The 26,975-nt window shown below is 39.0% G+C and overlaps 1 protein-coding gene across 2 annotated transcripts in view; it reads right to left on the bottom strand.

Moving 5' to 3' along the window:
- Positions 1-883: 883 nt before the first annotated feature.
- TMEM65 (transmembrane protein 65) overlaps positions 884-26,975 on the bottom strand; it is a 31,595-nt gene continuing 5,503 nt past the window's right edge. For both annotated transcript variants that reach the window (XM_086742610.1, XM_086742611.1), the window contains 6 exons: positions 9,989-10,033; positions 7,893-7,960; positions 6,556-6,610; positions 5,451-5,493; positions 3,901-4,006; positions 884-2,350 (listed from right to left, as the gene is read on the bottom strand). In XM_086742610.1, the coding sequence (XP_086598736.1) occupies positions 2,255-2,350; positions 3,901-4,006; positions 5,451-5,493; positions 6,556-6,610; positions 7,893-7,960; positions 9,989-10,033 (413 nt within the window). In that variant the 3' untranslated portion in view covers positions 884-2,254. The remainder of the gene's footprint in view (positions 2,351-3,900; positions 4,007-5,450; positions 5,494-6,555; positions 6,611-7,892; positions 7,961-9,988; positions 10,034-26,975) is intronic.

Below are 26,975 nucleotides of genomic sequence, written 5' to 3' on the forward strand. Positions count from 1 at the left end.
CACAAGCTATTTAACAATAGTACACAGTCTCTCCTATTGCCATTATAAAATGAACATTAACTATGACAGCTGACATAGCCTTCTGATTGTTCTTGTGAGCTCTAAAAAAGTGATAAAAACAGTGTTCCAGTTGGTACGATGGCAAAGAACAGAGGTTTGGCCACTACTGGAAGATTCCAATGAAGATGCCAGTATCGTAACAGGAAACAACGTTGGAATTACTGTAAAAACAGCTACAAAAAAAAGCTATGCAAAGTTCTTATCATGTGTACTTCAGTTTAAAAAAGTAGCACATGGAAAATACTTACATTTTTGTATAGAAACATACCAGAAACAAAAGCACATGCAGAGGAAAAAAACATGAAGAGTTTAAGGCAAGACAAATGTGTGGATCATAAAAAAAAACCAAACCAAACAAACAGAAAAAAAAACACCAAAAAAACCACTGAAGTACTCTAAACCAGCAGCAATCTGTTGAGGAAAGAGTGTTGTTTTTCTCTTAAATAAAGCTTCCAACTTGAAAATGCAAGCCAAAACTCCTCTGCATTTGTGTTCTATTCTTGCCTGGCTCAGATTTCTCCTGGTTTTATAGTTTAGTCTAGATTCTCATGGTTTTATGTACAAAGCACAGCATATGCTACTAGGACTACTAACTGCAAGTTTTCAAAGTCTGCTTTTCAAAAAACAGATACAACACTGTCACCTTTGTTAAAGGTTGATGTCAAAGTTTCAGTACCGCTGTTAAAGGGCTTCTAGAACAGAGCTCTGCAAAACATACACATTATAGTAGCACTCTTCTTATAACAAATAAAAGTCATTAGAGGATATATTTTTTTTTTTAAAAAAAAAAAAACAAAACAAAACATTTCTTCCTAGGTTTCAGAAGTGCTAACAATTCCAGTGATAAAACTTTCAAAGTGCACTGGCTGTGCCTCTCTTTTTAGTGTCTTTTCCAACCAGTATTCAAACAGGTAAGAAATCCTCTCCTCTAATCAGCAGCTATCAGTTTAGCATTACGCTACTGGCAAGTCAGATCCTGAAGTATTATGAATATTTGATAGTTGTAGTCAATTTAGTAATGACCATATAAAAAGAGCACAGTTACTTGCATTTGCACCGTCAGATCTATAATACACCAAGTAAGACTGCACAAATAAAAGGCAAAAAAGGAAAAAGGCCTCAAGTCTTTTTTTGTTGTTTGGGTTTTTTTCCTAATTGTCTCACAGCAAGAAAAAAAAAAATAGCAAGTAGCAAAGGCTGAGTCTTAAATACAAAGTTATAATCTGCAAATCAGGTCCTCTAATTCAGACTAATGGCACACTTTGTTTCAACTGAACCACCTATTACAAACTTGCAATGCCAGCACTCACTCATACCCTGAAGTGTTCCCCAGTCTCCTCCGCTCAATCAACTACTCACACCTTATTTTAAGTAGAACAATAGAAAAAGTTGTTTGTGATTTTGAAACAGTTGATCTGAATTCTCAAAGCCCAGAAAGACAAATTTAAGGATAGCGCAACTCAATTCTCAAAAGTATTGTTTACACAGGAGAATTTAAAAAAAGGCATGAACGTGGAAGTACAGCAGGTGTTAAAACACCATTAAAAATGGACTTGGTAAAGAGCCTACACTGGAAACACTTACCTTGTCAAAGCATTAAAATGATCACCTCAAAAGACAATTCAGAGACAGTCATAATTGTAAAAAAATGCAAAGTCACAGTCAAAGACTGTCATAGATCAAAAATACCTAATCTAAAGGCAGTGCAAGATGATGGCTGGTGATGGGGCAACCAGTCATCTTGCAAAGTGAGGGACTTCAAAACACTCATCACTGACCTCCTTAATAATCTGCATTGAAGGACCTGATGAACAGCAGTGAAATTTCTGTCATGCAATTACAACTGTTAAACAACCAATGTGCAACTCAAGAGTGATATTGTCATCCGTAGTGGATTATTGAAGTAATAATCCATTAAAGAATAAGGTCAGAGGGGAAAGTGGTAAACATCAGTTGCCGTAAGTGAAAACACTTCAAAAATTTACAATTAAATAAGAAGTTAGATGATATCTTATAAAAAGAAGTACCGAACACAAGAAAGCCACAATAAATTAGTGTTTCCATAAAACGACATGCTGAAGGTTTTGTTCCCAAGTCTATACATTTTTAACTGTCTGTTAATTCCTAAATATTGACAGTATAATTGAATAATTGAGGTACAGTAGTTTACATTTGTATACGTCTTGTAAAAAGGTTATTTTTTTTCTTCCAGTTTTTCTTCCTCATCACCAAAGAACAACAAAGGAAACATTCCTAAAATGCAGCCCACGGTCACTCCAATTGCTTTACCCTAGAGAAAGGGGGAAAAAAATTAAATTTTGCACTGATCAGTTGTTACTCATTTGCTGTGTAGTACCAACACAACCAGGAAAACAGACTCTTTGTTCTAGCTTTCAGTTGGGAGCCACATTTTTCTTAGCATGCAGACTAGAAACACAATTTATGAGAGAGAGACAGATACAACAGTTAGAAACAGCATGGGCTGTGATAAAAGACAATTCTGAATAAAGAGGAGGGGAATGACATATGAAGAGCTGATAACGGAGGAGACGGATTCAAAGTATTAGTGGGATGGTCAGGAAGACAGGGAGGGGGGAAAAAAAAATCAAAACAAAAAAACCCACCAAACCCATATTTTAGGTGAAATTAAAAAAAAAAAAAAAAAAAGGATCTGCTTGTAACTGGTAATGCAAATTATTAGTCAGGAATATGTAATTCCTTGGAAACATAATGGCTTGCAAAGGCACAGGTGAAGACAAAAAAAAAAAAAAAAAAAAAAAAGATTGGAAAACATTTCACAATTGACCTAGATGTAAAAGGAAAGAAGTAAGAAAAGCCACATCCAGACCACATCACCAGCAGTAGGTGGATAGCGTTGAGAAACTTGAGACAGCAGGTAAAAAAGAAAAAAATGCTAGCATACAAGTTAAGATGCTTAGAAGTCTTTTCACAGAAAAGTGCTGTGAAGGAACTGCAGTGCAATTGACAGGTTTTTGTCACACACTCAGCTTCCACTGAGAAAATTATGTGGGACAGACTAGAGGCCAGCCCACTGAGAACATACCAATTATTCCCAGCTCAATGCTTTGATCTATCACTGCTAAAAGCAAACTTTTTTTTCCCCTAACTTTTCCCTGGCGAGTGTTATTTCTCTTCCCTTAAATCTGCCAAGATATTTTTCCCCATGAAGGTTCATTCCGGCAAAGTGAAAGCAATACCTGTTTCTTTGCTAAGTTTCACATAATCTGTTTCTTGAATGAAAATAAACCAACACTCTCATTGCTCAAGTGAGACTGCTTCAAATGTTTAAATGTTAATTAAGTAATCATTCTGAAAATGAATCTGCAAGATGAGTGTCCCGTAACTGTAAACCCAGGCAGTGAATATTACTCAAATGCTAAAAGTTTACCCAGGGGAAAGTTAATTTCATATCCAAGTTATTACAGAATATGAGAAACTAATACATACTGGCACAGGTATATGAATAACAAGCACTTGACAAAGAGTGCATAGGAGTCAACTACTAAGGGGTCATAACTTTCAAATAAACTATGTTACCACAGTAGCCAGAGCTCAACCCAGGTATCTGTAGAACGTACATGAAGCCATTGCAGAGAGTATCCATGTCACTCATGGCTTCTTGCATACAAAAAACCACCCAAGCCCAAAACAATCCAGTCTCATGATGCTCCCTGACACAGGCTCACAACCAAGCCTTCCAGGAAATGTGTAAACTGTTAGTGGTCGTTAAGTATTTAATGGCAAAAGTGACAAAAAGGTTTTATCACATATTAAACAAAAAATCTCTACGTAAACAGTGCCTACCTGCAGGATACTCACCACGTGTGCACTGAGACGCGTTTGCCACATATCAGCTTGTTTGGGCGTCAGATCAGGGATTGACAGACCCAGTCGTGAAGCTAATGCCTCTACATAACCTGCAAGACTGGAAGAACAAGAAAACAGGAACAAACGATTTGGATGGGACCGTATCTTCAAGTGAGGATTTTGAAATATTTGAAGCACTTAAAATGAATAGCTCTTCCTTCAGCATACTGACAAAGCCACTGAGAGGTAAATATGGGAAAGTTAAGACTTCCGCTGGCCACATTTTGCAATGTAGGTTAGTTAGTTTTCTCACTGATTTAATATGCAATATTTCCAGAAAAAAACATCATGCAGTAAGACACAGCTACTATGAATGCTATTGTATTTTAGCACAGCTTGTAAATAACCTTCACTAGAGAAAATGTTCCACGCTCACACACTGATTAGTAATAAGCTGTTATTTCAAGAAAAAAAAAAAAAAGAGGGAAAGTGGGGGAAAAAAAAAGGCACAGACAGCTTTACTTCTAGCAATTACTCTGAAATTTCCTTTGAGAAACCCAAAACTCAGCTGCATCCGTTTATAGTCAGAAACAGATCTGTTGCTTATTAGGAATGGATAGGTATGCCTAGATCTGAAGACATTTTGGATATATTGTTATATGTGATATAATTTGATATAATCTGGTATATATTGACATAATTGTTATACCTGAGAAGGAAACATCTTCAGATCTAGGCATAACAATATCTGAAGAGGTATATTCTATCACAGTAATACATTATACCACAAAAATGTCTTTTTCCAAACTGTTCACAGCAGTAGACATACTGGTTCAGAGGGAAGACTCCCTAGTTGAACACCTCAACTCTAACAATGACAGAGCAAGTGCTTACAGGCACTGTACAAGAATTTGGGACTGTACAAGAGGACAAGCACACTGAATTCTCCCGCAGTATACCCTCCCAGGTTCCACAGCTTGGGGAAAGTTACCTAGTCACCGTTACGTGGTTTTCTCAAAAAGGTGTTTGAATAGAGATAGTCAAATTTAGTTTCTTTTATCTGAACAGAGGTTTTAACCTTCTGTTCAAAGACATTTAACACACCTCGAGCTTCAACTCAGGGACTATGTTCTGTTCAGTTTGTCCTTGACATGTGCGCAAAAATACTACGCTCACATAATTACAACAAATGCACTTTATGTGACAAAAATTCTAATATTTCCTTAAAAGCAAACAGTACCAACATAATACATTGAATCAGGTTAAATGCTGATCTTAATTTTATCACTTAAAATACGTAATACTGTAATAACAGGAGACTTTCAAACCTATATTCACTGCAGTTTTAACCTTGATAAGAATCACCTAATATTCCAACTTTTTCTTAGCGAGGACAGAATACATTTCTGCAGTCATGTAGTTTACTGAAGCAAAATTCAAGAGCTAGGAAAAAAAAAATTAAAAGCCATTTCAGCAGTTTATATGGTTTAGTTCAGTAGCAGCAATAGTGTTTGCATGAGAGGAAAAAAATAAACACATTCTTAAAACAAGTTCAGACATACCCCAGTCCAGCTAAATCTGAAACAAGGTTTCCCAAAGCAGCAGCTGAAGGGATGGAGAGGGAAAAGAATGGGAAAGGCAAAGTATTATTTCAATTACAAACAAAACCAACCAGCTCCCCTCCCTCTCCCCAAAGTGACCCTCACTCTTCTCAGTATATATTGCATAAAAGACTAGAAGTAAATTTCTTTTAGCTTAGAGCTTTTCTTCTGACCTTATTACACCTTGAAGTAACAGCAGTGGACTAACAATAATTGGAAGTGTAACTATTTTTCTCAACTTATATGAAAAACACTTGACAAATACAAAAAGAGAACACTCACACCTGGAAATAAATGTAACACAGCCACATGTGGTTTCACACAGCTAACGCTGGACACCAAGCAAGACCTTCCAGTGCCTGAAGAGGCACAGGAAATAGAAGGAGCTGTTACTCACCTACGTAGCTTTGATAAACATTTCAACATATCAATGAACTGTGTCAGTTCAGGGAAAAAATACTCTATGTATGATTAAACAAAGTTACACACTTAAAATACAGCAGATCTGACTGAGATAAGCTTGCTTCTGACTGTCTCGCATTGCAATGGAGGGCTGCAAGTTTCCAACTGATTAATCTGTTCTGCTATACAAATTTCGTCAGCTTTGGCACTGTGCAGGAGCAGGGTGGCCGCTGGGCCTTCCTGTAGCATCGCACAGGGGCAGAGAAGCCACCAAGACCACTGGCCAACACAGTAAAGGGACACCAACACTCATCTTCACTTAGCACTGCGAGCAAACAGCAACTTACAAATACATATACACAAATACCGGACCCTAAGGAACTCAGTGCAGTTCCATTACAGAAATGCAAATACTCTTTCCTAAGTGACCCAAAATTTGAACTTTTAGATTAAAATTGACAAGAAGCATTTCAAAAGCTATTTGAACTGAAATTCCATTTCTGCAAATGGAATGTGTCCTTGCTTCAGCCATAGGTTTTTCCTTTATTAGGAAAGGCAGTTGCAAGACGAAGGAGGAGCCATTTCCAGCCCTGCGGCACACTTTCAGCCTAAAATATAGCAATGTGCCATATTAATCTACACATATTGCATTTTTATTACTTGCCTGCCATAGTTGAAATTCCTAGGACAACTCCAATTGACAATTCTATTTGAGTTCCCTGAAAAATAAGAGTTTTCTCATTATTCAAAGGATTTGGAGTTAAAATAAATTATATTGATTCAACTGGCAAAAATATTACTACTGCTTGTTTATGTTAAAATTGAAAAGATAAGTGCACATTACTATTTCTAGATCTGCACAGCTCCTGCCCTCCTGGCATATGTATTTCCCCCTAGGACAAGAGCCTACATCTGATATTCTCTTAATATTTTATATTGCTTAATAATGACCACCTAATGGACAAAATCGTAGTCCCTGTCTCTGCATACCATTTTCCCCACTGTCATTCTTAGCTGAATGTACAGCTCTGAATGCAAGCTTCTACAAATACCAAGCAAACAAAATGTATATCAGAGCTCCTTACTTTTCCAGTTGAAGAAACATAAAATCACACTGAACTGCATGACAAAAAGCAGCGTGTGGCCCAAGGATAAGAAACAACAGACATGAATTAAAACATGACATGTTCCAGCTATAAGAAAATGTTTTCTGCTGTGAGGATAGTCAAGCATCGGAACAGGTTTCCAGACAGGTTGTGGAGTCTCTGTCCTTGAAGCTTTTCAAGAACCACAGGATAAAGTAATGAACTTGGTCTGACCTTACAGCAGTCCCGGCTTTAAGCAGGAGGTTTGACTAGGGACCCTGAGAAGGCCCTAAGCAGGAGCAAGACTAGAAACCCAGTAAGTCCTGTGGTCCGTTTCCACCCGAATTATCCCACAATTAAGATCATACTGTCAATAACAATCCCACACAAGAAACAGTATCTTTGGCTTTTATCCATCTTCCTGTTCCATGAGCCCATTTCATCTTCCAAATGAACAGGAAAGTATTTCAAGAGTGTTACTCAGAAATGCCAGTCTACATCAGTACAAATCAGCATCGGCACTCACAGTGCTTCCATCACTCCGAACAAAGGAATACAGTAGTAAAAACCCTGCAGATGCATTCATCAACACGTGATAATTATATTATCATCACTCAAAAAAAAATAGTTTATGATTATAAATGTGTCTTGCAGCACAGATTACTAGAGGAAAAAAAAAGCGGGCCTCTTCCCAATTCAGTAGAATTAGTTACAATACTGGCCTTCAGAAGGAACAACGCTCCTTTGCATTCTGCAAAGGCTTAATAGAGCACGGACACTTTCTTTAAACAAGAAAAATTAAAATAGAAATTAGTGAGTTGATACAGAGGAAATGGAGTCTTCCTGAAGCTCTCATTTACTACTTGAACAATATGAATCATACTGACTCGACCAAGGAATTAAATAATGAACTTACCGCAGCAATCATAATTGCGTTATCCAAAAATCCAAACCCTACAAAAGGTAATGCATTGTGGAAGAACACTAAAAGAAATAAGTAACAAAAAAATAAATATTTATATGAGAGTTCACTAGTTCACAGGAACAACTGAAAAGTCAGTCTAATGCTGCCTTCAAGAGAAACAAAGACAACATACACAACATCCTTTTCCTGCTATTTCTGTCGGTGACCTTTTTATTTCTGTCAGGTTTGGTAGCGTTACTAATGGCTGGCAAAGAAACAGTTAAACCAGCCTACTCTTGGCAAATACTTGTACAATTTTGGATGGAAGCCACTTATGCCTAGTAGCACATAAGAGAAACATTTTAAAATACACAAACTTTGATACTATTTAGAGTCCTTCCAACGGGTGTTGCAGTATTGCTGAAGACTGACAAACCCTCTCACCAGATGCCCTGCATTCTTCTCTTGCGCAAAATAAAGCCCTTTTCTCTGCAAGTCCCTCTCTATTCCTGTGCAAGAGCTCCATCTTCTTCACACATTCCTAAAAATTTGTATTTGCCTGGAGCTAGGCAATTCTTATCAAAACTCCTTCAGCTAAATCCACAAATTCTAAGGTGGTTTTTGCTAGCGTGTCACACAGCATTAATTATCTCACTACTCAACTCAAACTTCTGTGTCTTGATTTTGTTTGGGTACTACGATGAGGACAAGTTAGACTTGAAGCTGCTCCTCAACACATTAAGAAATCAAGTTCCACCTTTTGTTTCATGCTTTTTTTTTCCTTTTCATTCCTGAAACTCCAAGCAAATCCTATTTGAAAATATTTTCTATAGTCCTGTTCCGTTTTTTCTCTCAAGTTTTAGCTTGTAACCTTACGACGGAGATGAGACTGCATTTGCACAGCACTGACTCCAGCTGAGTCTCAAGGTGCAAGCATAAGACTACAGACAGCACTGAAGACAGACTACTTGACTAAAAAGAGAGCTCAGAAAGTTAGATCTTTTCACTTTTTTTAACATTTAAAATGCATTGGTTATTTAGGTTCCCCCCCCCCCGCCAGAATCAGATGAGAACAATAATTCCTAAATTTTATAAACTTAAGAGATACAAACATGAAGAGGGAAGAAGGAAGAGTGCATGAACCTCACAGTCATGTGAAAATAAATCAGTATGAGTCCCTTTTGTATTTACTTATTGCAGACAGCATGAATCCATGATCATAAAAAACAAAACCACATAAGAGATCTTTCATGCTCAGGTACTAGAACACGTTTGGACTTCTGCAACTACTTTGTAAGAACACACACACCTGCTTAAATGCACAGGTAAAAGACTAAAGCACAGAATGTATGGAATTTTCCAAATTATTATTATTATTTTTTAAGCTACTGCAGGACAGAAACCTCAAAAACAGAAACAACAAAAAAGCACACAGATATGCACAGTGTTTTCAAAATGTGTGCAAACTCTGGAGCTACAAAGGGAGCTCAAATTCTTACCGAAATTGACAGAATTTTTGAATCCATGGAGTAAAACAGAACCCCAGGGACCAACCAAAAATACCAGAAGAAAAATAAGTGTAGGTACCTAGAATAGGAAAATGTTCAACTAAATACATTTGCTCATAGAGAGTACAAAACTACAAAAATACATTGATTTGGAAGCTAAATCAGAATTTGAATGAACATGGCATTATAAAGAATATCAAATCTATTTCCAATTTCTCTGCAATTTTATCCCACTTCTCAGTCCATTTAAAATATATGCCACAAGAAGCAAGGCAATTGTTTTAAGCTTAAACACAAAAATCCCCACAAGGTACTGCAGCATCAACACCGCTCAGCTTAGAAAACCAGTATTTGCTGCTGGCATTGAACAGCATGCTCTCATTTGGGCTTTCTGTCCTACTTTCACTAAATGGTGCACACTTTCCAGCTGAGGTGTTACGAAATAAAGAAGGCAGGGTGACTGCTGGTGCCTGCTTTGGTTTTCTGTTACTCCATACGACAGGAATGAGGGCAGACCAGCACTCGTAGGAGAAAGATGAAGCAATTCAAAGACAGACAGCACAAGTACTGAACCACATTCAATAAACATTCTTCTTTTACCATGTTTCAGTTGTCCTGGAGATGGTGGTGCAACCTCCAACTTCTCTAGAGAAGTCAAAATGAAATAAGAAAGTTAGCTAATTCATCACAAATTCAGTTTATTATAGTACAAAGTGTTATCAAATTACTAGTAGGTAAAAAAGCAGTTATGTTAACAGCTTTCAAATTTGAAGAAAAATGCTTCATCTCTACATTTTTATTATTTTTACAAAAGATAACATGATATTAAAAGCAAAAAAGTCTTAGAATGATATTACACGATTAAACTAGTGTAAGTAATTATGCAAAGTAACAGCACACATTAGAAGCAGCCCAATAGCCATCTTTGTTACTGAAAATTAGAAAAACACACTAAAATTAGAAAAACCAGGACATCCAAAGAGAATTCTATTTTATTATTTGTTTTTAGAGGTCCTCTAAGCATGCAACAGAACCTTCTTTTCTCCAGAGACAGTCTGCAAAAAAAAACCCTACTGTTTCTGTTCTGACAGAAGGTATATTTGAATAGCTAGTATGAAAATAAAAGAGAAATACTACAATAATATTAGAGAGCACTGATTTCAGTAACAGCAGATCTAATTTGGTGCATGTTTCAGGTATCCTGCCACCAAACCATTAAGAGCCTGGAAGGACCAGGACGTCACCTCTGAACCTGACAGGGTACCCCCTAGGAAGCTAATGCAGTCTATTAGAGGTGATGCACAGAATGCAGCAGCAACAGCTACCCATTTCACAGGGGCAAAGGAAAGAACACAAGCTACTTTTTCAGGTGCTTTTTTTTAAAAAAAAAAAAAAAAAAAAAAAATGGATTTTGAGCATAAGACCCCTTTTTAAAGCAGAAACAAAAGTTGCCCCAATAACCTCCGGTATTATGAAGCCTGAGCTTTTGACAAGTTGCTTCCACACTTCTGATTAGGCAACTTCTATAGGCAAAGGTAAAGAAATGGTAAAACATGAGAGGAGCCTACAACACTACCTCAAGGATTCAAATTTTACTTGGAATAGCCAAGTACCTGAAAAGACAACACTGCAAAACAATCCACATGCCTGGATTGTGCAGACTAGACTGAGTATTCCTGCATCCAAGTCACTCCTATGTTCAAAGCCATTGTAAAGGAGAAACTAAAATTCACTTAAATTAACTCTGGAAAAAAAAAAATGGTTAGACCATAACATCAGTATTCAGTCAACCAAGACACTGACATCCAAAATAATGTAATTAATTTACGTTCTTAAACTATAACAGCTTTCAAGCTTCAGCAGTTATCGAAGAGCTGCTTCTTTCCTCTGCCCAATAGATAACCTACTTAAGCTCTACAAACACTAATTGTACTCATCATGCGAGTGGGAGCAAGCAAGGCCCAAATACTACAGAAATACACAGAGATTTATTTTTTTTTTCCCCCCAAGAAAATGCCAAGGAATTCACAGATTCAAACCTCAGGTGAGAGGAGGACATCCCATGGTAAACAAAGGAGAGCCCTGCAAGAGCCAATCTTCCACAGCCAGAGGCACCACTGGTGCCCGACAGCCAGAAAAAGGCAGATCAAAATTTTCAGCTTGTGTTCAAGGACAGCACTGGGGATGGAACCCATTTTTCCCAACACAAACTACTTCTGCCCTTGTTGCATATGGTCTCTCTCCATCCTCGTAGGTCAAGCAAAGCTTTTACACAAGCACAGAAAAGGAGAGAGCGCTGTCTACACACACCAGTACTGTCCTTTCATCAGCTTTTCTCAGAGACAGAAGATTTGTACAACACTGGGGAAAACTGGAGCCACTTTCAACTGAAGAGATTAACAGAGGCCACTGTTTCCAAAAGCTCCAGGTGCCCTGGGGGTGGCCAGGCAACCTAAGCCAGCACCATCACATTCCTGATGAAGCTTTCCTAACCTCCTCTTGCTCCATCCTGCTGCGTGCCAGGGAGAAAACGAAAATCAAAAATCACAAACTCAAGCACAGAAGGTCACAGAGAGTGCTGCCCACTGTGGCGTCCTGCTCTGATAGGAAGCTGTCACTCCAACCAGCATGGTTCCTTGGCTTCATGTGACACTGCCACTGAAGCCATCCCTGCTGAATTACCAGCTACTCTTCAAGCCTAGTTCTCCATATACAAGGATTTAATGACAAAACACTGTAACAGCATATGTAAACTTCCAGGAAACATTCCTTTTACCCCTGAGGAAGATATATTTTCATATTTTGCCCTGATTATGATATCCAGTTAGTTTAGGTAATTCCAAAGTTAAGTATTTTGGATACCAATACAGAAGACTTTGGTTTGTCACAGAGCACTACAAAGCTCTAGAACATCAGTCTTGTGGATTTAACTACAACTGATGTTTGAGTTTGAGAGCACATGGCAGTCTACATAACTACACTCTATTCAGCGTAGCTAGAAAGCTATTTAAAAAAGCTAAAAAACTGTGTATAATTTATTTCAGAAACTTATTACCAGAAGGAGGAGCTGAGGACAAGTATTTGGTACAAGAAAAAATGTAATCTTTTACATCTATGAATAATGGGAGTTTCAAGTCACATTAACTAAAAAGCACATAAACCTCCTCTAGAGCATAAATCAAGGACTATCTTGGGTTGGTTTTAAAAGGAAGAAGGCTGGGGGACACTGCTTTAGGGGTAGAGGTGAGAAAAGTTAGTGCAAGGTAGAGGGAAATAGCAATGCAATATAAGTGCAAATTACTTAATCACTGACATAACCTGTTTCAGTAGAGTGTGATTCCTGCTAAATTCTCATTTTAAGAAGTGGATACCTAAGGTGTTTCAACAACATTAGGGCAGTCATACATGAAAAGAGAGGTCCCTAAGGACAGCATGGTGGCACTATGCTCTGGAGACCAGACTGCTCTGGTCTGGCCATAGGGAACTCTGTGGGTAACAGTGTCTTCCTGCTGAAACCACAAGAACTTTCAGATAACTAGCACAGGTCAACCCTACTTGTGCTCCAGAGAGAGAAGCTCCAATCCTGATACTCCTTCTGCCTGAGCCAGGGCACACATTGTTGGTTAGCCTAGAGCTGGCATTTAGTCCTAGCCCTGCTCAAAGCAGGGCCAAACCAGACCAGGTTGCTCAGGACCTTGTCCTGCCGTACCTGCAGAACCAGGCTCAAGGAAAAAGCTGTCCCACGTTGGAGCACCAAAACACGCCTTAAGCCAAAGAAGTGGTCGCTGATGGTTAAAATCAGCTCCACCATTGCACGGTACAGGGCACTGCCTACTATGAGGAAGAGGGCTGGACCAGCTCACCTCTACTTGCTGAGGCCAAGGCTTAGTTTAAACCTGGGACATTAAGGGGGGGGGTGGGGGGGAAGAGAATTAAAAGTAGAAAGAATTAAATAACCACCGCCGCACAAAAGGATGTAACTTTTTAAAGAATCACTTCCAATATCTCCTCTTTAAAGTATAACATATTTTAAATCTCTGCAAGATATAAAGCATCAGGGGAACACATCTCTTGGAGAGCCAAAAAAATTCTTTAAAGCAATTTTTTAACACTCTAGTCAGCAAAACATATTTCAGAATAGAATAAATACATTTATAGGAACCTGTTCTGACTATTTGAACTTTCAAGGCTGGGGAAAAAAAAAAAACAAGAAAAAAATATTCAGAGAGTACAGCAAGGGAAACATGCCCCTTGCTTGTTTCACTGGAGGGAAAACAAAAATCCAAATTGTGGAACACCCTTTTAAGAACCAAATTTAGTCAGAATCCAACAGTTCAGACTTTAAATGTGTGGGAAAAAACCTGAAGTACTCCCATATTGCATTTCACGACAGCCATTCACCAGGTCATCCTGTGCCATAGTGCTGAATAAGACACCAGAATTCATCTAATCACAGAAGGAATAAAATGAAATGGCAGAGGAAGGAATACTGCTATTTTCTGTCATTCATTACCATACATGAAGTTATAAAACACAGTTCAAGTGCAATACAGGTCACATGCCTTGAGTTAGCAAAGTCTGAGGAGCAGAAAAAAAAACCCAAACAAACAACTGTCTCTTAAATCTGTTCTTGGTCTTTGTTGAATTTATAGTATCACTTTTTCACTAACTGAACATTTACTTTTTCTTTTTTTAATAGATAGAACCCAGGGGGGGAATATAAAACTGTCAACATAAATAACAGCATTATCCACACCTTGGCCCAAATCCAGCAAGTTAAATTAACTCTGTCAGTTGTAGCCAATTTAAACCAAGATAGTACTTGCAATTTATTTTTAAGATCATTATTCTCAGCTGACAAAAACTCCCAACTGACTAACAGGTAATAGAGGTGCATTTATTCAGACAGTTGGTAAAAAAACCCAACCAAAAACCAGAAAGTTATTACCAGTCTGAGTTATAATTTTCTTAGAAACTGACATACAAGAGAACCTGCAAGCCTAAAGGCATGTATTATGTTTTATTCACATTGCCATAAAATTCTATAGCTAAATCTGTTACTGTCACCCAGGGGCAGAAAACACACAACAGTGATAAGAGGTACTCTGGCTAGGGCCACCCTAGGAAGATACATGCTACAGCTGAGTATTGTTAAATCCAAGACAAAAATATTGAGCAGTTTTATAGATTTGTAAACAGTGACTTAATAGTTAAGATTAACCACTTAATTAATATCAAGAAGGTAAGGAAGAAGAATATAAAAAAATATTAATAATCCAGATCTATAACAACCTCACTGTAGGCTCTGAAGGCTAGTGTCTCATCTAGAAGTTAGCAAGGGTTTTGTCTCCAAGTCATCAATCTGTTTCCTCCAAAAAGCCTGTCCAGGTCATTTCAGCAAATCATTCACATACACATCATGGAGACAGTAAGGGCTTCACTTGCACAGAACAAAAAATCAAAGCAACTGTTGTGTCTGTTAAAGAGAGATACTCCTTTACATGTGAGCTCGTAAGAAGATCTTTATGCCCAAAATTCTAGATTGGAGCCTAGAAATGAGATGTGTGCTATTGCTTTCTTCAGTATCCAGAGGCAGAACCTTAAGAGTAAATTCTGACCATGATGTATGAGCTCATTCATGGAACAAGCTCATAAGGCACATCCCCACCTCCCTTTGTTCCTCCTCTGTTTTTCTCAACCTTTTAATAAAAACTGTAAAAATCTCAGTGCATACAGCAAACCACAAAGTTAAAAAACCATGTCCATTGATCTTCAGTTGGGTTTCTTATATGTCAGATGGGAAAAAACAATCCACAAATTCACAGCAACGAAAAAAATTCTGCATCATTTGTTATAACTCACAAATGGTTTCCTGTTACTACCACAATTAAGGCATGAAAAGATGCTGACTCTTGCAGTGCTAAATATAAACTTGGCTGTTAGCCTGTTCAGTCACATGCACACAAGAAGAAAAAGCCAGAGTGAAGCACTAGTAAGAGATGAATAGATAGAGGATGCAACAGAATAGTATCCTGAAAAGATAACTGAGTCCAAACAATTTTTTTTTCATAAATACAAACAGGACACTATGAGCATTAATGATTTTTTTTAATGCTGTCTGTAACACTGTAGAAAATTACACCGTGATCATGTTCCATCTCCCTCCCTGAAAAACCCTGAAGTAGCAGAAGAGATAATAATCTTTGTTTGAAATTATTGTTAGATCTAGTGGTCCAAGCGCTGACCAAGTTTTGCTCCCTGGATCAGTGAGTCAACTCCCTTCAGAACAAACCCAGGATGATTTCAGGCACAGTTCATTGCTGGGATCCCCTCCGAGCAGGTGGGTAGCCTGGACATATGGGTTCCAGTACAAATCCAGGGCTAAGTGCCACATACAATGGAGGAAAACAACTTTGTGATTTGGTACACAACTACTCTGCATCACCTCATCTACTGGTCAGTAGCTACTCCCTAGAATGGATGCATTTAGCAACAGAAATGTACATCATTCCTCAGCAGATGCAGGATAGTCTAGGTTTAAATATCATAGAACTTAATTTCACCTTTATCTGCAGTGTTTACTGTATGTTCATTATCAAGTATTCTGAGTATACAATACACTTATCCTGTCATCCCTTCAGAAAACATGATACATCATTCATATCCTTTAAGATGTTTAACAAAACAGAGATCTAGGGTGGAAACCCTGACTAGAAAGCTAGAAGAAAGCATAAAATGCAAACAGGTATCCAGAGACTCCAATTACTGTCTTCATCATTAAGAGGTTTCTTTCCTGATCAAATCCAGTTTTCCATCAGTGCCTTACAAAATTAGAGGTCCGTCTTTAATTTCTACTCAAGCAGGTTCATGCTAACATAGGATTTGCAGTGGTTTGCTTAACAGGGTCTCAAAACACACCTGAAAAAATTAGAAATAAGATGCTTGCCTCAAGATTCAAGGGAGTTAATCAGCTAAAATGATGACAATGCAGAAAGGACTTGCAGCTTGTAACAGAGATGCAGAGTGAGGTTACAAATAGAGTTTGAGTTGTGTCCTTCAGAGACAAATGGAAAATGTCAGAAAAACAGCTGAAGTGTTTGTATAAAGTGCTGAAACATGATAACATTGATAGGAAAGTGAACAGGAACAATAAGGTGGTATTCTGATCTGTGCATTCAAGAAGTGAATGGTTATATATTACTCAAGGAAATTAAAAAAAAAAAAAAAAAAAAAAAAGAGAAGGTACTTGAGTGCTGCCAAGAAATAAGCTGGCTGTAGCAATTCCCTGACTGGAGTGAGCCATCCACAGAGTCAAAATTTTCCGCCTCAAAAAAGATGAAGGAATACGATCATCCCAAATGGAGGTTGGCTCGTCCCTCCTCACTCTCTCCATTTCAATGCTCAGAGACTGCAAAAAGTTCCCAGGAGCTAGAGGAGGGACATTTCCCTATGGCATAGCAAAGTCTTCCATCTTTGGACAAATGAGTATTCCCCTGGGATTACTAACACCCTTTCCACTAGCTATGGAAAAAGACCAGATAAGTACTTCAGATTAACATTAACATGGAATTAATCTCATCCATACTTGCCTAACTGTGTTTCAGTAAGATGAGGTGTTCGCATTTCTGTCATCACTGATTTTTCTTGGGCCTCTCTGGTTCCAGATAAGTATCTATCAATCATTTCACCGATTTGCAGCTGAGCAGAGCAGCAGCACAGCAATAGTGTTGAACTGGAAACAAGTAAGATCACAGTATCTATGAATTATCAGGATGTGAGATTATGTTTTCGGCTGTCCTCCATGGCAGGTTCATGTAAGACGATAATCAAAGCAATTCTGTGGGGCACCACAAGAGATTTGTTAACAAGACTTATCAGAGCTCTGCATGCAACCGAAGAGATCTGATCCAGTAGAGGGCTTTCATCACCTTTAAATAGAAAAGCGTTAGGCATCACCGATGCTTACACATGAGTGCTCACGGGAGTTATACATACAGTTATAATATCCTTTACTTAAAGATGTTTCCCCTAGGCCTTGTTTTTAAAGACAAATCTGAGAAGGAGGCAAGAGATGAGTTCATTTATTCCTACCTCTCTTCTCCCTTATGTGCTTCCCCCACCTGACCAAAACCAGGAAAGAATGAAAGGGGAAAGTAATCTATGAAGAACAGGGAGCAGCGTTGGCTTTCAAGCCCCAGGACTTGATCCAGTGCTCGCAGCCAGCGGCACATCCCCTTGGAGGACAAAGCTGACTGAGGACAGCCTGTGCAGCACCCAAGGGAACCAGGACGCTCCCTCCTCCTCCGCCCTAGCACAAAACGGAGCACATTAATAACATGGGGCAGGGGCCTTAAGCCTCATAGCAGATGTAGCGGACCAGGTCCATGCTATGCTTGCCTGCTTTCTTCAGCAGACTCACTGTTTATGCTGTCATTCCCAGGCACAGAATGTGAGATTTTGCCTTTCGCAGTACCCAAGAGTCTTGAAATGAGAAAAAATGATTTGGTTAATACTAAGAGAGATGCTTACTATAAGGGCAAATCCAAGGCTGGCAACAGCAGTGCTTCCCATAGTCCCTAGTACCAGCAGCACCAGCACCTGTACTCAGTCAGACAGCAACAACCTGCCAACAACCAACACCACACACAGGCAGTTACAGCAGTGCAGTAAAACCAAGAGGGCAACTGATAAGTTTGATGGATTTTTTTTTTCTCTTTAACAGAAATCTACTATTATCTTTACAGAAAGGTGAAGACAAAGTTGTATTAAATCACATACCGCTAAGTATCACCCTTTTCTCAAGCAGAGGGTTTCATTCCTTACCCAAGGACGACCTTGGAAGCAAGCAAGACTGCAGAAATAAGCTTCTCTGAAACAATTTTAAATGCATATAGAGTTTATTGCTTTTCATCAGCCTCAGAATTAAGACAGCTACTCAGAATGAGAGACAGAGCAGATAGATAACTGAATGACGTTCAAGCATTTCATCACAGACTGACATTAAGTGTCAGTCCTAGTTTTTCACTACATTGGTGCAATAAAGACAAAAGTAGGAGCTCCCCTGAAGTCCCTAAGAAACTATCCATACCTGTCAGCAAAAAACACCACCATAAGAAACCACTGACCATTTAAGTTCCAGCCATAAATTACACTCAGAGAATTTGTTCCTCTCTATATAAATGCCTAATGAATACAGAACACAGTAGTAATGAAGCTATTCTTAACTCTTAACCTACTGCTAGAGGTAACACAGTAGATTAAACACTTGGGTACCCTTCTTTTTCCCTTCCCCACATAACTTAGCAAAGCCTCTGGCTGTCTTTGTGAAACTAGTCAGACTTCAACATCTGACTCGCTGCATAGTCAAAGCCGAGCCGCAACGTCAGCTATCTTTGGCAAACGGCTGAAGGAATGAATGCTACATGATATAATATAAAAATAGGCAAAATACACTTTACACAGAACTTGACCTCAAAATGTTTTCTTTTGGCTTTTATGTTATAAGAATATGGAATATCTGCTAGGTTGTTATGCAGCTGCATTATTTAGCAATTTATTCTGCACGTGAATTTTAAGTTCTACTTCCAAAAAATCATGAAAATTATCTGAAATTACTAAGACTGTTGATTTTGTAAATAAAGTCATATAAATAAGAAGAAGCAGAGTACAAGAAAGACTGTTGGGCTCTACTCTTCCTGTAAGTCAGTTATGAATAAGTTCAATTAACTCTTTCAAGCAACTGTCTTTATTCTGCAAAATAAAAAAGGAAAATTCTCCCAGTCAGTGTTTCGGCCACGTTCAGTAAGCACAAGCCCTCCCTTGGGAGGATTAATTAGCTCAGTTGCAAGTGCATCTCTGCAGCTTCCAACTGCAGAGGTAAAGGAAGCTTCAGCCACCTCACACCACTGCAAGTCACAACTGTGCACACACTCCCTCTAAAGCCGCTTCAGGACCTCTGCTCTACGAAGTACCACACATCCGATCCGTTTATTTAATCCCAATGTTGCTTAATCTTCCTGTGAAACCACCCAATGCCAGTTTATGAAAGACTAGGCTCCACCACTTAGCACAGTCTTTGTTTTTCAACTTTCCATGTTTTCCCTTTTCCACCGCTAGTTTTTTCACCCGTTCTTTCGCCACAATTTCAACTGTGAGCATGCAGCACGCTCCTGTGAGTGCTGAAATTACATGCTCCACATCTAGTTCTGCTAATCAGTTTGAGAATTATTAAATTACAAACACAAATCCACAGTTGAATCCAAGGTTTTCTGCACACATAAGCCTGTTTTGTTTTCTACATGGGAGGAAACATGGAATCTAATCTATTTAACATTTTTCCCGTTGGAAGTGGAAATTACGCTGTAGCACTAGTGTATTGCCTGCACCAGTAACATACCTGTAACGCCAATATTTACTGGAGACCTTAATCAAATTTGCACTCCTACAGGTTTGGTTTTTTTTCATGCTGTGTGATGGGAGCTGATCACAGTGTGCCTCCTGGATCCTTGCCTCCCTCATTCTCACCTGCTTCTCCAAAATTTGGGCAATGTATACACAGCGCCTGAGGAAAGAGCAAGTGCTGTGTGATATAGAGGGGCAGCCACTGATCCCAGTAGGAATAATCCTGGACAGAGAGCCAGAGGAAGGGAGAAGAGACACAGTTCGTTACCTACTCACAAGATGAATTCTGAGGTCAAAACTGCTCCCAAATATAATAGTAAGTACTTGACAATACAAAAAAAAAAAAGTGACCTAGGAGATCAAAACAGAATTGCTCACTAGCACAAACTCCTGTGTGTGCTGTTAGTGACACAGAGGAATCCCAAAACAGACTCCCACCTGAGGCACAAAAACACTCATGGCACCTCCCACAATAAAACAGGAAAGACAGAACGTTATATCAAATACAAAACTGCACCCTGAAGTGATCTAAAGTCACATTGTTACTGCAAGGGGTGATTTCATACCTTTCCTCCCATTCCTAAATTCCCTCCTGATCACGTTTGGGACTTCTCCTGTGTTCTAGCACTTGTGCTCAGCCAGGTGTAGAACCAGGCCCAGAAAAGAATGGCAGTGCTAGCATGCGAAGTAGAAATGGGACTTTCACACTCGGGGGTTTTCAGAGGAAAGAATAAAGTGAGGTTGGTTGGTTTGGTTTTTTTTTGTTTTTTTTTTTTTTTTTTTTTTTAACTGAGGTTTTAACACAAGTCAGCCATAAATCACAGTAAAACTCAGCCATGTTAATGTCCAACTGCAAAAAAAGTAAATAAGCAGCATCTGAAACCAAGGCTGATACAATAGGTTCCTAGCACCACAGAATGGTTTGGGTTGGAGGGGACCTTAAAGAACAAGTTTCAATCCCCTGCCCTGGGCAGGGATACCTTTCATTAGCCCAGGTTCCTCAAAGCCCCATCCAACCTGGCCTTGAACACTTCAGGGATGGGGCATCCACAACTTCTCTGGGCAACCTGTTCCACTGTCTCATCACCCACACAGTACAGAATTTCTTCCTTACAGCTAATCTACATCTACACTTTTTCAGCCATTACCCCTTGTCCTATCACTACACGCCCTTGTCAAAGTTCCTTTCCAGCTTTCTTGTAGGCCCCCTTCAGGTACTGGAAGGCTGCTACAAGATCTCCCAGGGAGCCAGGCTGAACACCCCAACTCTCTCAGTCTCCTTCACAGGAGAGGTGCTCCAGCCCTCTGATAATTTTCGTGGCCCGCCTCTGGACTCGCTCCAACAGGTTCACGTCCTTATGTTTGGGGCTCCAGAGCTGAATGCAGTACCCAGAGTGGAGTACAGGTCATGCTTCTTTTAATCCAAACCAGAGAAATAAACCAATAGTGAAAACATTACAAATCCAAATACTTTTTCTTTCCTATAAGCCAGATCCAATAAATGAGTAAACAACAAGCCACATGTACTGCCCGCTGGAACCAGTCGCCTTCGACACAAGCCACTTGTGCTGTATCAGAACCACAAACGCACCTTTGTTATGTTCCTTCTGTTCAGGGAGAGGGACACAGAATCACAAGTTTGACATTTTCAAGAGGAAAAGGTCACCAGGCTGATTATTTATAACAATATTGCCACTTCTGCAGCTACCTACTTATTTTGCTTTATTTACTTTACTTCATGAAGCAATATAAAATAGGTAATAGGAAAACTGGTGTTGGGAGGGATTTAATGTTGCTCTCCCATCTCACCTCTCTAGCAAAGTTATTAGACAACATGGCTCTGGATCCAGCTGGCAACTCTTACATCTCTTCATCTTGAACAAAACAGCTAATTTTACATTTGTGACATCACATCTTTACTTGTGCTTTGTAAAAATCAGCCCATTGCCAGGACTTAATGAAGCAAAGAAACAGCTGGATTGAAAGGCTATTTGCCATCTGAAAATACAAGGTGATGGTACTTAAAAGCGTAGCTGGCTAAACAAATCTCTTTGTTCATGCACATTTCTCTCCAGTCTTCCATGAAACCCAATAAAGCTAATAAACCACAGTTTCTACCCATTCAGATTGCCATGAAAGATGGGATAATATCCTAATGGAGACTGATGATTCACACTCTTAGTGTAAGATGAGTTCCAGTGAACTGGCCAGCAGTAAGGAATGGATCACAGAGTCGAAAGCTATCAACAGCAAATAATTGAAAGCCATGAACAAAAGAGTTAATTTAACAGTATAATAACCAGAAACTGATGATGTCTAAAAGAAAAATGCCACAGTTACCTGTTGGTTCACTATAGGCATTTGGACCTGAAGAAAATACCAGAGCTCTGTGGCAATACAACTTTACATACACCAACACATCCCGAAGCAGAGGAACCTCTGTCCACGACATGGACAAGAATTGCATATCATGTCCCCTGTCTCCTCCTAACCCCGCCTGAAGGCTTCCCAGAGAGTTTTGAAAGAACTGCTAGTGTTCAGCCGACAGGTCCCAGACTACTTCTGAGAAGCGAGCTTTAGGAACCAAAGTCTGGGCCACCACTGAGACCAACGCCTCTGGCTTCTCTGAGTTTGAGTTGGCCCCACTGTAGAAGCCTTTTTCTCTCAAGTTTTCTCGGTTTTTTTTGAAATGAAAAAGATTTTTCAGAGCTTCACCCTTCCCCCAGGTCATGCAGAAGGCTTTCCCTGGGATCACCGCCAAATGGCAAAGCAAATTTTAATTCTGGAAATGCCTGTGCTCCTATCTGATATACTAAAAGCTACAAAGTGTTTAGTAAGCATGTTGAGGAAAGGTCTTATCCTTGGGTACAAGCAGTAGGAGAGAATAAAACAAGCTACTTGCTCCTCACATCTGCTTTAACACAACAGGAGAGTTGCCATAGAGTATGCCCCATCTCCAAACACATTATACTGTAGTCTTCAAATATGTTTCCATTTGCTCTTTTTATTATCTAGAGAGAAATCTAAGTTTAAAAAAAAAAATTACCTATAGGCATATGCCAAAAGCTAAATCACATCAGTTTGTCAAAATTAAATTTAAAAAACCTCAAAGAATACCCAAAAAGCAATGAACACAATGAGCCCATCACATACAAATGGAAACCGGCAAGTGATGCAGCAAAAAAAGTGTAGCAAGTATCAGTATGTATTATGGCTGCTAGGGTGGATATTTTATTAATTAACACATAAATATCTAAGCATTTGAAGTAAATGAACACTGGAAAAAACAGCTATGATTTTATATCCCATAGTTTTGAATGAAATATGCACTCTGCCGGGTATTTTGTGGGCTTTGTGTTAAAATGCTCCCTGTCCTTTAGAGGAAGGAAGGGTTTTGTCTCAGGTATGGATTAGTCACATCCTAAAAATTCCAAGGGGCTGGTTCGATGTTTAAGGAAGTTCTCACACACAGCAACAAAACAGAAAAAAGAACATGTGCTTTCACATTTTTGAAATAACACCACGGTAATCTAAAGAGAAAGAAGGAATGAGGAGGACACAAGACAGCTCACACCCACAAACCCAGCTTTCCTCAACGTGAGCCACTTAAACTAAACAACACCAGAGACACTCAAGACATCTTCCTTAAGTACTGTGTTTGCACAATAGACTTCTCCCATTTTTCCATTTACTTTTTGTTTTTAGAAAGATTTTCTCCTGAAGACACTAGCTGCCTCTGTAGTTCTGTATTTGGATTGTTTAAATATAAATAAGGCTGACTAAAGCTAAGAGTTCTCAGTTGAATGAGTAAGCTTTAAATAATTTCTTTCTTAGAGAAACTGGTAGACTTTCTTTCAATTTCAATTACACACTGAAACAGTACCTCTGCGTTCAAAGAATAAACACAATTCATTTCATTCATGCCTATTACAGGGAGATCTAAGTGTTACTAATCCATCACTCCGAAAGGTTTAAGTTGCATTGTAAGTAAAAGTTACATTTGAAGTGATCTCTCCTAAAAAGACCTAAATCAATTAAACATATGCAAAAGGTGGAAAACAAATTTTAACTGAAGCGATCTTCTATTTTACCTTTTCTAAAACAATAATTGCAGGGAAGGACAAAAGCATCTAACAATAATTACATTTTTAATGGTAATATTATTTCTGCGTTTTGTTTGGATCACAAAATTTAACAGCACCTTCCTAGGAAAATGCGTAAGGTAGATGCCACTGAGTTTCTTCAAGTAAATGAAGCTGTCTCACAGTCTGAAATCTTTGGTCAAGTATTATCTAGAAATTGTTTAGCTCAGGGGTTTCCATAAACCTGGACTTGAAACATTTATTCGGGCACATTAAGAGTAAGTCCCCGAAGTGCTCTGAGGATCACTGAAATTCTTGAGACTGACGACTTTATGTTAATATAAACAAAACCTGTGTACCTCTATTTCTTGTAGCAATACATGCCAACTGCATCAAAAAAAGCAAGCGGAAAGTCTGTCAAACCAGCAGCCTGCTGGCCTTATGCAATGCCACGTCTTAGCAAGCACACGTTTTTGTTTAGTTTTTTTTACTGTACCAAAAGCACTGGTCGTCTCTGGGGATACTACCTCCTTCGCTGGCTTCTCAAGTGGTACCAGTGGTTTAGGATATCTGGATGCTACAACAAGTTTTCAAAAGCAAGACAGCAATAAGTCATTATTTAAAATGCTCCTTTAAAATGCTCCTGTCCCTGCTCCTTGCAGGGGGGTTGGACTAGATGACCTTTGAAGGTCCCTTCCAACCCAAGCCATTCTATGATTCTATGAAAATCTTCCAGTCAGCACTGGAGTACCCACCAGCAAGGAAAGACCCTTATAAACACCACTAAGACGACTAGATTCCTCTAGGTCTTACACCAATTCCACTTGAATGTTTGCAGATTCTTCTCTGCAAAAACATACGGCAAAGTTTCTGCATGTAAGCAGAAAACTCGGACTAGAACCTATTTCAAGTTACATAAGCAAGTAAAATCCCAGAATATGGAAGAAAAAAATCAAATCACAAGAGCAAAAGCAATTTCAGACATTTCAGAATTCCAGAAAACAGCACCTTGCTGAATGTGGTTGAAAGGCAGACAGTCACAGTGACTTTCAACATTGTCAGAGAACAGCTTCAGGACAGTTTTACCACAAGTGACCAAGCACCAACTTTCTTGTTTATGACATTAAACCAAAGCCCCTTCTAACGCTTAAGTATAATACACACGGCCTTGTCCCAAAGTACCGTGTCTTAGCACAAATAGAATAAGCCTCATAAATGGTGTTTAAAGTACAATTACACAATTTATTCAAAATTAAGATTTTATGAAGATTGTTCTATTTAGCTAGTATTTCCATGAGATACTACGCACATATTGAGATTACACGATGAGAAATTAAATTTCCCTAAGCTACCTAAATTTGCAGTTTTGTTGTTACCTAAAAAAAAAAGGAAGTCCAAATAAATCACACACATACAGCCGAAATAAAGATTAAACAGGAAGGAGTATTGCAATAAAGACATGTAATGTCTGATTGACCTGTGCAACACCCAAGTGCTATAATGAGCAATGGAAACAGAGATTTTTCTACTGCCCAAGAGTACATTTTGGAGGTGAGGTTTTCTTCATGTTTTTTTTTTTTTTTAATGATTTGGTTGTGTTTTAGGGTTTTTGTTTGTTTGTTGTTTCTTTTTTTTAAAACTACACTTCCACTTTTGAAAGGCTTCTTGGGGAATAAGGCATACCTCTTAATAGGACTTCAGAAATATTAAATCTCTTAACTAAGGCACCCCCACGCAGCATCCAGACCTTCCCATGCACTCTCTTTTCTAATAATGGGCATCCCTATTCTTCAGATAGTATTTAAGAAACGAGAATCTAGGAAAAAAATAATTAAATCTCATAATAAGTGAGAATCCAATCTAGGGATATAAAGGAGGTGGAACTCCCACCTGTCATGTAACTCCTGTTACATGACGGAGTAGCTGGGAGGTTCACTTCATCAACCACAACATCGACCTAACCACCGCGAGCTGTCAGCAGAGTGAGAACCCAGCTTTCCCCAGCCAAGCTCCAGTCCAGCTCCCTGAAGCGGGCAGGAGGCAGAGCCCTGCTCTTCAGCATCAAGGCCTGGGAAAACCACAGCAGTTTCATGCATCAAGTATTCCAGATACAGAAGCACATGACAGCTAAGGGGATGAACAGCCCTTATGATTTCTCCCTCTCTTCACCAAGGCTTAAGAAAAATAGTGTCAGAGCAACTAGAAAAAGCTATAACTCATATTCCTCACTCCTCTTTTTTTTTCCCTTCTCCCTGGCAAAATGGCATCAATTTTGAGTAAATAGCTAGGATTTATAATTAGCATTAACTGATATTTAGGGTGAGAGGTCTTTTATAATAGATTACTTTATCTCATTTAATAAAATACTTTGCATTACACAGATGATCATAATTTTAAAACAAAACAGTTCAATCTATAGACGTTAAAGAAAACGATCAGTAGAGTCTGCGTAGCACTCTTCGTTCTGCACTTTGCCTTTATGAGAGGGCTCCATGGTTTGAGGGGATTAAAAAAAAAAGTTTCAGAACCAAGAAGAGAAGCAGTACATTTCCACTTGAAACACTATATTCCCTTCGCCACAGAGTATTTTTGACTCAGCAGTGAGGTTAACAATAATCCTGGTGTATGCTGTGACGGTTTAAGAACACAAAGGGGCTGCACGCAGGCAGGCTGGCAAGAGTGTGCCATTTTACCGGCTTGACAGGGCACTTCAAACTTGCAAATTACATCTTTGCCAGCAGTCTGCCAAAACACCTTCTCCTAGAGCAACAATCAAACACTAAAGTTAAAAAACAATTTCTTGACCTAGGTGTCACAGCAAGGAAGAGGTAGATAGTCTTTCTCCACACACAGCTCAGAGTTCACCTGCATACGTTGGGACTGTAGAGGAGAGAGGGAGAGAGAACCATCCCCACCAGGTGCGGTTGTACCAGACAACGCACACCAGCAAGATCATTCCCTCTTCTCCCAGCTCAGTTTGGCTGGGCGGTCCTCCCAAGAAACCTCACACTTACACTGCGAAATCACTCTTCAAACAAGTACTTCCAGAAGGATGGAATTATGCTTTTTTGTGTTAGCACAGATTAAGTTTAAGAAAAACAGGT

The sequence above is a fragment of the Chlamydotis macqueenii genome, chromosome 2, assembly GCF_036417535.1.
Source record: "Chlamydotis macqueenii isolate bChlMac1 chromosome 2, bChlMac1.mat, whole genome shotgun sequence".
In the NCBI taxonomy this organism is placed as follows: Eukaryota; Metazoa; Chordata; class Aves; order Otidiformes; family Otididae; genus Chlamydotis; species Chlamydotis macqueenii.